The sequence below is a fragment of the Phragmites australis genome, chromosome 1 (assembly GCF_958298935.1).
Source record: "Phragmites australis chromosome 1, lpPhrAust1.1, whole genome shotgun sequence".
Taxonomy (NCBI): domain Eukaryota; kingdom Viridiplantae; phylum Streptophyta; class Magnoliopsida; order Poales; family Poaceae; genus Phragmites; species Phragmites australis.
The window spans coordinates 1,259,378-1,270,749 of NC_084921.1; the positions used below are offsets into that span (position 1 = coordinate 1,259,378).

The following is an 11,372-nucleotide window of genomic DNA, read 5'->3' on the forward strand; positions in this document are numbered from 1 at the left end:
GAGGCTGCTCAAGAAATGACGGCATGCTAATTGCTGCCTATTTGTTTTTCTGCAAGAGAAACTAGCAACTTAAGTCTGTATAAAGTTAAGCAACAGTTGTTTGCTGATATATGCCGTCATAACATGGACTCCAACAATATTTTCCTTAGCTAATGTGTCTCTGGTTTGGAAGCTGAGCCGTGTTGGTATCAGTCAAGCAGGCGGATAGCATCCCTTCTGCGACTGGTCATACTGGCATCACAAAACTCGCATGAGGAATTCTGCATCTGCATCCTGGAATCCCACACATTTTGGGTGTTTGCACAGGAGTCAACAAGTCGACCTTATGTTTTTAGTCTTACAGAAATGCTCTGCTCGCAGTCTCGAAGCAGGATTAGAACTAGAAGCAGGATTAGAACTAGACACAGCAGATCAGAATGGTTTTTTTATTTATAAGCACATAAGTCACTGTTATTAGTCAAACACTGTTTCCTGAATGCATATATTCACTCATGGTAATACACTTTATATGATGAGTTGCATTCAGTGCATATCAATATGCAAGGGGTTATAATCCAACAGAAATCAAACGCCAAACAAATATACTTGTGGACCTTTTGGTATAAAAGATCAATAAAATGACCTCCAGATTTTAGCATCTGTATTAGGACATATGGATGATATGAGTCCGGAACTTAAGGAAGCCGATCCCGCAAGGAAATTGGCCGTTTCTTATATCAGTACACCGAAACTATCATTTGAAATTTGCAAGCTAAAGAGTGAAGCCTAGGCCTATTGCTACCGGCACTTGTTCCCCCTGCAACTCATAACCTTGCACAACCATGGGCTCCTTTTGGAAATTCATTCCGTCCTATCCTGAGATCTTCCTTGCTATAATCTGCTTCTTCGGGCTCTCCATCTTCCGCCTCATCCGGCAGTGCCAGAAGAGTGCCCTCCCGGTGAACTGGCCTGTCGTGGGGATGCTTCCCTTCCTCGTGAGGAATCGGCACTACATCCATGACAAGGTCGTGGATCTGCTCCGAGAGGCTGGGTGCACGTTCATGGTCTTTGGACCATGGCTTCTGAACATGAATTTCTTGATCACCTGTGACCCAGCCACTGTCAACCACTGCCTCAACACCCACTTTGACAAGTATCCGAAAGGCAGAGAGTTCGCCGAGATGTTCGACATTCTCGGCGATGGGCTCCTTATCGCAGACTCGGAATCCTGGGAGTATCAGCGCCGTGTGGCAGTGTCTGTCTTTGCTAGCCGTGCCTTCCGGTCATTTACGATATCCACCATCTCAAGGAAGGTCGGCAAGGTCTTGCTACCCTACCTTGACCACATGGCCAAGCACAGCTTGGAGGTGGAGCTGGAGGGCGTCTTCATGAGGCTCTCGCTCGATATCTCGTACTCTACTGTGTTTGCAGCTGACTTGGACTGCTTATCGGTGTCGTCTCCGATGCCTGTGTTTGGTCGCGCCACAAAGGAAGCAGAGGAGGCCATGCTGTTCAGACACATCGTGCCATCGAGCTTGTGGAAGCTTTTGAGGTGGCTCAACATCGGAACCGAGAAGAAGCATGCCAATGCAAAGGTTGTGGTCAATCGGTTCATCTACGAGGAGATTGCCAAACGGAAGGCACAGGGGTGCAACGGAAGCCAGGCAGATGTGCTGTCCATGTACATGAAATTGCCCTTGGATCCCGGCATGAGTGAGCAGCACAAGACGGAGTTCCTGCGTGACACAGCGGTGGGGTTCATCCTCGCAGGTAAGGACCTCATCGCCGTCACGCTCACGTGGTTCTTCTACATGATGTGCAAGCACCCGGACGTCGAGGCAAGAATACTCGAGGAGCTCAAGGGCCTGCAGAGCAGCACCTGGCCCGGGGACTTCTCTGTCTTTGAGTGCGACGCTCTCCGGTCTGCCATTTACCTCCAAGCTGCGCTCCTCGAGACACTCAGGTGAGACATCTTTCGCCTTCTCCACTGGCCTCCTCCCAACCATCTTGGTCACAAGTTGATCTTGTCTCAACCATCCAACCAACAAACCGAGGCACTGCTGGTGTTTCAGGCTTTTCCCGGCAACTCCATTCGAGGAGAAGGAGGCCCTCGTCGACGACGTCCTACCAAACGGCACCAAGGTGACCAAGGGCACAAGGGTCGTCTTCTCGCTCTACGCCATGGGGCGGATAGAAGGGATATGGGGCAAGGACTGCATGGAGTTCAGGCCGGAGCGATGGGTGTCCAAGAGCGGCCGCCTCCGGCACCAGCCGAGCTACAAGTTCCTGTCCTTCAACTCCGGGCCCAGGAGCTGCATCGGGAAGGACCTTGGTCTCAGCAACATGAAGATCACGGCTGCTTCCATCATATACAACTTCAAAGTGGAGTTGGTCCGAGGCCACGCCGTGATGCCGCAGAGCTCGGTCATCCTCCACATGCAGAACGGGATGATGGTTAGACTCAAGAGAAGGTTGGCAGCTTGATGTTACGATCACTTACTGAGTTCTTGCATGCTTTCTCTACTGGTTATACCTGTTCATGCAAATTGCAACAAGATGCACGAGATGTAATAATTAGAAGTGTAAGCGTATGTTTAAAGTTGTGTTAAATTGTGACCATGTGATCGATCGGAACAAAATGCTATGGTGATTGGTGCCAATATTCATGTAATGACCTTTTAATTGGTTCTATGTTATTTCTAGTGCTGTCAAGAACAACGTATCTTATGTCTACCTACCTGTCAGTGTCATTACAATGTTAAGCATGAACAGTCATTCTGTGGTGATTTTCCAGTGCAGTAGCTTCTGTCTGTCTTTCAAGATAATATAGGACAAGGCAATTTGCTGGCACGATACGCTAACTGAACTGGTTGGGATCGTGTCAGCCGACCCCATCTATTGTTGCAGGAGGATATATATACAGGACATACACATGATGTACGTGACCTATGCTAACACCAACGTGTCAAAAAAAAATCATTTCGAAATATCCTTTTCAAGACCTGGTCTGGAGTATCAGATCCAGAGGCTACCCATAATCGAATCACAAGTTTTCTTCACTTCAGAAAGAAACATTTCCTTGCCCCACTCACATTTTCGTGTGCTGTCAGCATCGTCTGGCAAGCAAAATGTATTGGTGCAGCGCAAGCCAAAGTTGCTGACCTTGTCTGTGACACAGAGTGGTTGGTGACTGAAGTAAATCCTGAACTTTCCTGGTGAAAAGACCCCCCCCCCCCCAACTGAGGTGTTTTTGTCTGTATGTACCCATAGTATGCTTTCATTCTGAATAATCCAAGAAATGTTCAGAAGTAGCGCATCAGTGCAAACTTTTGCAACTTTTCTAAAAGCACTTATCTTTGCCAACGGTTTCAGACTTTGGTAGACCTAGGTGACATATACATCTGAAGCAATAACATATATTTTGGGCCATTAGGCAGGCTTTCTTCATCGCAAGAATGTTCATAGAATGGATATGTGGATTGGAGGAATTAGAGTGATAAGGGTGACGCTATATTTCAGATGACTGAAATCAAAATTTTCTGTCGTTCGATCATAGCCATTGTATCAAGATCGGACGTCCCTCCACCCATCTTCTTCATATGGTTGACAATGGTCTTCTCTGTGTGCCCCCCTGCCCTCCTTTTCTTGTCTCCGGCTATGCTCCCGCTACCAGATTCATCGACGTCGCCCACCGCTCACTCTGCCCCAGCATCGCCCATCTAGTCGTCCTCCCACCCCCGCCCTCGCCTCCTTTGCCGGCCTGATCTCCCTCCTCGGGAGCTCTTCTAACGAAGGAACCCCCCCCCCCCACCCCCACCACCACACACACAAATCAACCCCCTCCCCTAACCCGCCGGCGGCTGCCATTCTTTATCGCCTAAGATATTGATCTTGTTTTCAGGTGCTTGATCATTAGGAGGCACAGAGTGATAAACATAGACGGCACCTTTTTGGTGACTGCAATACACATTACTGTTTAAATCGATTGATTGCAAAAAAAATTATAAAGGATCGATTGCAATTTGCAAGTGTACAATATGCATCGATCAAAACTCAAGGAGCACACGCTTTGCACAAATGAGTGCTTTCGTGTACATATGTGGAAGCAACCCACATAACTGCAGGTCTATGTTGATGGTGAATTCAATATGGTCTTTGGGTTAGAAGAAAAGGTATTCTCTCCTCCCTTGCCATGTCAAGCCAGGTGACTAATTGTTCTCCCTTGCTCTCTTTCTCTTGCACACCTAAACCCAAACCCTTCACAAGTTACCTATATAAACCTCATAAGTATCAACCTATCTTGCGACAAATCGATTAAACAAAATTTCTCCCAAGAACTCAAAGTCGTTGCTCACAAGGCACTTTGAGCTGAAAGAAAGCAAAGAAATGGAGGCCGTGTCATGGATTCTGGGCTTCCTTGGCAGGTACCCGGAGGTCGTGGTGTCCCTTGCTTGCTTTCTCCTGCTCTTTCATCGGCTGAAGCGGCGGGACGAGCTGCCGACGAACTGGCCGGTGATCGGCGCGCTGCCGGCGATCATCGTGAACGCCGGGCACATGCACGAGTGGATCACGGAGTTACTGAGCGCGGCCGGGCTGTCGTACGTCATCAAGGGGCCATGGGGCTCGCCCATAGACGTGATCGTCACGGCCGACCCGGCGAACGTGGCGCACGTGTTCACGTCCAACTTCAGCAACTACCCCAAGGGGGAGGAGTTCGCCGCGCTATTCGACGTGCTCGGCGACGGCATCTTCAACGCCGACGGTGAGTCGTGGGCGTTCCAGAGGCGCAAGGCGCACGCGTTGCTGTCGGACGAGAGGTTCCGCGCCGCGGTCGCCGCGAGCACCGCGCGCAAGCTCCGAGATGGGCTCGTGCCGCTCCTCGACTGCCTCGCCGCGTCGGGTGCGGTCGTCGACCTGCAGGACGTGTTCGTGCGCCTGACCTTTGACCTCACAGCGATGTTTATGTTCGGCCTCGACCCCGGCTGCCTCGCCGCGGACTTCCCGTCCGTCCCGTTCGCCACGGCCATGGACGCCGTCGAGGAGGTCCTCTTCTACCGGCACATAATGCCCGTGCCGTGGCTGAGGCTCCAGTCGTTCCTAAAGATCGGGCATAGCAATAAGATGGCCAAGGCTCGGCAGGTGCTCGACGCGTCCATCGCCGAGTTCATCTCGCTCCGGCGAGAGCGCGCGACAGTCACCACCGGCGAGGACGACCATGACCTGCTGAAGTCGTACCTGGCGTGCCAGGACGAGGTAGGCAAGGAGGGCGCCGAGTTCGACCGGTTCTTGCGCGACACGACGCTTAACATCATGGTCGCCGGCCGCGACACGACGAGCTCGGCCTTGACGTGGTTCTTCTGGCTGCTCACCAAGCACCCCGACGTGGAGGCCAAGATCCTCGACGAGCTCCGAGCGCACCCGCCGTCCTCCGGCGCGGGACACCACACCGCCGCCGAGCTGAAGCGCCTGGTCTACGTGCACGCGGCGCTGTCGGAGTCGCTTCGGCTGTACCCACCGGTGCCGTTCGAGCACAAGGCCGCGGCGCGGCCGGACACGCTACCGAGCGGCGCGCGCGTGGGCCCGTCGCGGCGTGTTATCGTCTCTTTCTACTCGATGGGCCGCATGGAGGCCGTGTGGGGCAAGGACTGCCTGGAGTTCCGGCCGGAGCGGTGGCTGACGGCGGCGGGACGGCTCCGTCACGAGCCGTCGTACAAGTTCGTGGCGTTCAACGTGGGGCCCCGGACGTGCCTCGGCAGGGACCTGGCGTTCGCGCAGATGAAGGCCGTCGTCACCGCCGTCGTGCCGCGGTTCCGGGTGGAGGTCGACGCCGGCTTCGCGGTGCGGCCCAAGCTGTCCATCATACTCCACATGAAGGACGGGCTCAAGGTGAGGGTGCATAAGAGAGAAGAGGCTTCATCAGCTTAGTTATGTTACGTTAATTTTCTTGCTTAATGATGTCTGTCACGTTTATTTTATGAAAATATTTACTGTCAAGTGTCAAGTTTGTATGTATAGGAGTTTGTGTGTATTGCACATTTGCACTGCAGATCTAGGTGATCGATGATGCTTGCATGTCGCCAATCCTGTGGCGTTTGATCGGAAGTCAAGCCACAGCAAATTAATTCATGCATAAGCATCAGCTCTGCATCTGTGATGGGGACCGTGTCTGAGAGGTCGATTATGTGATGAATGAAACGTAGAACGCAAAGGGGAAAACAACTCCACAAAGGGTGCGGACACGGACTATATCTTCATCAATCCCTCACTTGATATCTATGTATCCTACTATTGTATAATTTTCACTACTTTTTAATACGAATCTCAACATAATAGCCCATAAGCGCATTAGAGCTAGTGAAATGTTTTCCTCCAAAACAAAGGTTCTGTCGTTTGATCCATCGGTTCGATTGGTCTGCAACACTTCAAAAACTCTCCAAGGATTGGTTTTGCAATGAACGAACTGGCATCATCATCGTAGCGTCGCGCTCGATCAGTGCAACCAGACACGACTGGTGATAACGTTGCTATACAGAATTTCGACTGCTCGTAAAAAATAGCGCAGAGTTAGCGCTAGAGTAATGAACATCCTCGCTTATGAACAACAGCCAACAGGGCAACCGAAAACAGGTACAGATGACGCTAGGAACGCTTCGATCAACAACTTGCCAAAGTGATACATGATGGATGGTTCAAAAGATGAGCTATCACTGACATTACAAGTTTCTTCTGGATACCTGCTTCCTCTACCAATCAAGGGTCATTTAGCCCTGTTTTCCCTGCTCCGGACATTACTTGTATGCAGAGATTATCAGCGTCACAGAGAGGGCGATAATTGTAAGAACTGTGAAGATGGCTGCCTGCATGTAACAAACGAGTTGAGATGTTAGAACCGAACTATCTCAAGTTCAAGCAAGCACATTTATCCCCCGGATGTAAAGAACTGTGCAGGATTAGTCGCATGTCGACCCTCCACCGTTCAATGAATTAGCTGTGAAGTTTACTTGCATCATCTACACAATGTGACAATGATATGCAAAGTGCCAATCAAAAGCTGCATGCCTCGTCCAACTTTCCCCAGACACCCCGGACATGATCAACTGGAGGTGGACCGAGGACAGCGTCTATTCTACAAAATCAGCTTATATAGCACAATTCAGGGGCTCCTTTGCACCTTTCAACTCAAATATAATCTGGAAGGCCAGGACGGAAAACAAATGTAGATTCTTCGATTGGACCTTAATCCAAAACAAGGTCCTAATCGCAGATACTCTTGCCATTCGGGGATGGCCGCATCAACCGCAATCTCCCTTATGCCATTTGATGCCGGAGACAATCAAGCACCTTTGCCTCAGACTGCCCTTTCTCCATCCTAGTTAGGTCCCAGGTGTTTTCTGCCCTTCATATGGACTTTCCATTACTCGCCACGCCAGGACCCTTCCACACGTTCGCAGAGTGGTGGCATAACGCCTCAAAGGCCATACCCAAAGCACACCAGCATGATTTCTACGGCGTCTTGATTTACAATTTACACCCAATGGAATATTTGGAAAGAACGTAACAAGCGCATCTTCTAAAGCTCCGTCAAGACCCCAGGAGAGGTGGCAAGCATCACCGTAGAGGACATTGCACAGAGGAAGCGCGCTCTGTTTTTAGAGGGATAGGGCCTTGATTTTTGCGTTTGGTTTTTCTGGAGGTTGCACCTACCTCTCTTGTAAATTGCTGGTGCCTGGCCGTTGTGCTTTGCGTGAGGCAAGCGGCGGGGCTCGTCCTTTGTACAGTGTGGTTGAAAACCCCCTCTTTTCCTTATTAATGCAAATTGGCAGATCTCCTGCCCGGTTATGGCAAAAAAAAAGCTGCATGCCTCCCAGACATATATGGGCCTTCTGATAAAACATGAGAGAACCTACACCGTGACTATGCGTTTATTTTTCTTTAGGAAAAATTGGCTTAATCCCAGGCCCCAGCTTCAGTACAAAAACCAAACAATTTACTATTCAATGCATTAAAAAAACAACCAACACACCGTCGCACAAAACTAGAAATCAACACAACTGAAACACATTGTCCATCAGAATGTGTGAATTTATAGGCATAAATAGTAGCACTTCCACAGAAAAACACATCGAATAGATATCTGTTTTCATACTGGAAAGCAACATGTTTAGGGTTTATGAAGAAAGCAGGACTAACCACAATAGCCGAGGCAGCTAGACCAGGGCGCTCTCGAGGGTCCTTATTGTAGTACTTGCAGCAGTAAAGAGTGGCTGCAAAGTACCAAATCAATGGACACAAGAAACCTAAAAGAAAACTGCTACAGAGGCATGTTAGATACTGCCAGATGGAGAATTTCGAACCAAAAGTTAAAGTGGGCGGTAAAGCATACTTACGAAGACCATCCTATTCCACAACCAAAGCAAGGAAGCCGTCTCTCAAAGATTGCCAACCGTGGGTTTTCTTCATCTCTGAGTAGTGTATATTTGCCAAGACACTCCTGGCAATGGCAAAATTGATCCGAGTTTGCTGTGCAATTTAAAATACGAATCGGATAAGCTGAGATAAGTGATCATTTAAAATCTGACAAGCTAAGATAATGCATAGTGTGAGTATACCTTCACCCTGTCCTAAAGTGTTAATGAAAAGCGTATTTTTCACAAGTATGAAGCGAACTATATGTATTTGAATGAAGTTAGCTTATATCTCACAATGATGTACTCACACGTTTTGTTTATGGCTAAGGCGCTACAGTTGCAAAGCTTCCGATCAAGATACCCAGCACCAAAGGAGAGTTAGCTAAAGATTAATTTGACTCACAAGAAACAATATGAAGCTGAAATAACAGTTACCTTCTACCATTTATTCTACAGCTGTTCTGCAAAGAAGCTGCCAGCGACCTTAATACCAATAACTGACAAGCAAATTCCTCCCTGGGATGACTAATTTAACAAGTTTGGTCACAAGGATTTGTCATAACAGAAAGCAGATGGGTACATCAAGCGTGCAACTTTGCCAGAATGTTCATGATGCTGCATAGAAGAGAAAAGTTATGAACAAGATTTCTATTCAAATACGGATAAGAGTAAAATTGATTAAAATATGCATGAGAAATTGCAGAAACTCCTTTATAACAGATAGGAACACAGGAATTAGTCCTGCATCAGCAGGTGCCATGTATAAATGTCCAAATACCAATACACAAAAGTTTAATAATAGGGTATAATAACAACCAGATCTGCAAGACTGTCAAGAGTTAGCAGTGTCACCTACTACCATTACAAAATGGCAAATTTTGCTACTGGACACTCTTTAAGTGTGGTCTTTGCTACAGGACATAGTTTTTTTTCATGTATGCTCCGACACACCCTCCTCCTGCTCCTCTCACCCCGCGCTCCTCCTGCCTTGCTCTCCCCGCTCGCGCCCTGGCCGGCCCACCTACACCTCGCTCCCGGTGCCGAGCACGGCAGCGGCGGCATGGGACCTTCATGGTTGTGAGGGAGACTGGCGGAGCGGCATGGTTGGCAGCCCAATAGTCTGCCCAGTGGCACCGCAAGAGGACATGGGGTCCAAATAGCAAACCAGAGTTATTGGATAGAAGAAGAGATGAGGAAGAAGGATATTCCGGTCATTTTAGATTATTTATCTTTCCTAATCAGAAAAATATTATATTTTAATGGTTAGAGTGTCTTCTGGTAAATATCCATGTTTTCACGGTGTCCAACAGCATACATGAAGGAAAAAAACGTGTCATGTGGCAAAGACCACACCTAATGAGTGTCCTCTAGCAAAATTTGCCTTACAAAATACAAAGCATGGGATTTTAACTCCTCATGTGAACATGTACTTTTCCTGTCTTGACAAAATAGTATGTCAGAACACATTCAAACTTACTGTCTATTAATTAGAGCTAGTTTCGGTGAAGACACGAATACATGTAAGACTAAATTCAAGCGTTGAATTCTTCCCACAAGAAAAATCAAATCTTAAGTGCAATTGGAGGAATGGCAGTTTTCATCGGGACAGTGAGTTGAACTCCTTATCTCTACACAAATTTCATAGATAAAAAATAAGACACACCTGTCAATCTGTCATGCCCTCAGATTGCATATACACCAGACCACGCCGTCTAATCTGCAACCTTTAAGCAGCAATTCTGATCCACCTTATACTCCCTCTTCCTCAGATAACTTAGTCAGTAATTTCATCGAACACATTGAGTTCCCCATCCTAATCCAGCGCGCCATCCCAATGGTGATAAGAACTAGAACCTGACCATCCGACCTAACAGCCAACTACCCGCAAAAGGAAGACCTCCAGATTAAATTACTAGATCCACCACCCAAGATTACTAGGCTTCATAACCCACGGCTCGAACCTAATCAGGCTCACGCCAACCAACCAAGAACTAGAACGATCCGAGGACGCCTACCAGACCCGAACCAAAGCCAAGAAACTCACACAGCAAGCAGCCAAGCCGCCGTGAGGGAAGAGGACCGGACTTACGAGGAGAACAAGAAGAAGCATGCGCCGCGGTCGGGTCGACGGAGAACAAAAGGGGAAGAGGGATTTGTGGTGGCGTTTCTTGGATGCCCAGAACTAGAACCAGCGCTGTGCCAAGCCTGGTTCCTCCTCGCGCTGGGGTTTGAGTGGAAGGAACGGAAGAAAGCGCGAGGGCTTCTTGTCCGGTCGGTGGAGTAGATGAGGTCATGTTGTTTCGCTATTTTTCTCTTTTCCCAGAATAATGTCCATTTTATCCATGATATTTATCATAAAAGTTCAGTTATCCAAGTGAATTACAAAACCAGGTATCTTTTGAAAATGAAATTGGATTTTTGGGAGGGGGTTTTGTAATAAAATACAAAAAATGAAAACAAAATCCTTTCTGTTTTGGGTTATTTCTTTTTCAATACTTTTTAAGATGGTTTTCCCGTTTGAAGGATGATCACATGGTCTACAAATAGACATTTTCTTCTTGGTCACAACTATTAGCAACTTAGGATTGTGCGTGCTTGTAAGTAATCCTTTGATTCGGTTTGTCACAATGGTATTGGTGGCGAGCAACTAAGTAACTCCACATTATATTTTGCATCATATTATTCTTTTTTTACAAACATTTCTCCACTGCGTGGTCTACTTTTGAGACATTTTGATATGCGAAACAGGAGTCGAATTCCCTTCGACTCCCTCCACCTATGGAGTTTTACTACTGGGCTACTAGTCCATCTGCTGCATCATACTATCTTTATCAAGGTTGCCTGGGAAACAAACCTAGAATGTTAAATCCTAGAAGGTTAAATCCAGTGATTTTAAAAGTTAGGGACATCAGGTTTTAATATTTTATACTTCACACTTCATAAGGTTAAACGAATTTTCATGAAAATAACCACGAAGAATACACA

The 11,372-nt window shown here is 47.7% G+C and overlaps 3 protein-coding genes across 5 annotated transcripts; 2 read left to right on the plus strand and 1 right to left on the minus strand.

Annotated features, from left to right (window-relative positions):
- Positions 1 to 443: 443 nt before the first annotated feature.
- LOC133886760 (noroxomaritidine synthase-like) lies at positions 444 to 2,480 on the plus strand. Its single transcript, XM_062326579.1, has 2 exons — positions 444 to 1,942; positions 2,052 to 2,480. Exons 1-2 carry the CDS (start codon positions 822 to 824, stop codon positions 2,461 to 2,463), a joined length of 1,533 nt encoding a protein of 510 aa, XP_062182563.1. The 5' UTR covers positions 444 to 821; the 3' UTR covers positions 2,464 to 2,480.
- Positions 2,481 to 4,046: 1,566 nt separating this feature from the next.
- LOC133908720 (alkane hydroxylase MAH1-like) lies at positions 4,047 to 6,506 on the plus strand. Of its 2 annotated transcripts, none has more exons than XM_062350892.1 (2): positions 4,047 to 4,183; positions 4,404 to 6,506. In XM_062350892.1, the coding sequence occupies exons 1-2, from the start codon at positions 4,128 to 4,130 to the stop codon at positions 5,902 to 5,904; spliced, it is 1,557 nt and encodes a 518-aa protein (XP_062206876.1). In that variant the 5' UTR covers positions 4,047 to 4,127; the 3' UTR covers positions 5,905 to 6,506. The 2 variants fall into 2 exon arrangements, with proteins under 2 accessions (XP_062206876.1, XP_062206952.1); XM_062350968.1 differs by having other exon boundaries at positions 4,080 to 4,151.
- On the minus strand, positions 6,507 to 10,710 carry LOC133908858 (large ribosomal subunit protein eL20z-like). Of its 2 annotated transcripts, none has more exons than XM_062351087.1 (5): positions 10,477 to 10,710; positions 8,823 to 9,002; positions 8,367 to 8,499; positions 8,170 to 8,290; positions 6,507 to 6,836 (listed from the first exon to the last, which is right to left on the minus strand). In XM_062351087.1, the coding sequence occupies exons 2-5, from the start codon at positions 8,830 to 8,832 to the stop codon at positions 6,768 to 6,770; spliced, it is 333 nt and encodes a 110-aa protein (XP_062207071.1). In that variant the 5' UTR covers positions 8,833 to 9,002; positions 10,477 to 10,710; the 3' UTR covers positions 6,507 to 6,767. The 2 variants fall into 2 exon arrangements, with proteins under 2 accessions (XP_062207071.1, XP_062207152.1); XM_062351168.1 differs by having other exon boundaries at positions 8,170 to 8,287; positions 10,477 to 10,703.
- Positions 10,711 to 11,372: the final 662 nt, after the last annotated feature.

Excerpts from the sequence above, each read along its gene's own strand:
- LOC133886760 (XM_062326579.1), top strand. The coding sequence starts at position 822 with ATGGGCTCCTTTTGGAAATTCATTCCGTCCTATCCTGAGATCTTCCTT. Across the intron at positions 1,943-2,051 it reads GCGCTCCTCGAGACACTCAG|GCTTTTCCCGGCAACTCCAT; the intron begins GTGAGACATCTT and ends CTGGTGTTTCAG.
- LOC133908720 (XM_062350892.1), top strand. The coding sequence starts at position 4,128 with ATGGTCTTTGGGTTAGAAGAAAAGGTATTCTCTCCTCCCTTGCCATGT. Across the intron at positions 4,184-4,403 it reads CCCTTGCCATGTCAAGCCAG|GTACCCGGAGGTCGTGGTGT; the intron begins GTGACTAATTGT and ends CTTCCTTGGCAG.
- LOC133908858 (XM_062351087.1), bottom strand. Across the intron at positions 8,291-8,366 it reads TGTGGAATAGGATGGTCTTC|CAGTTTTCTTTTAGGTTTCT; the intron begins GTAAGTATGCTT and ends ATGCCTCTGTAG. Across the intron at positions 6,837-8,169 it reads TAGCTGCCTCGGCTATTGTG|GCAGCCATCTTCACAGTTCT; the intron begins GTTAGTCCTGCT and ends TGTTACATGCAG.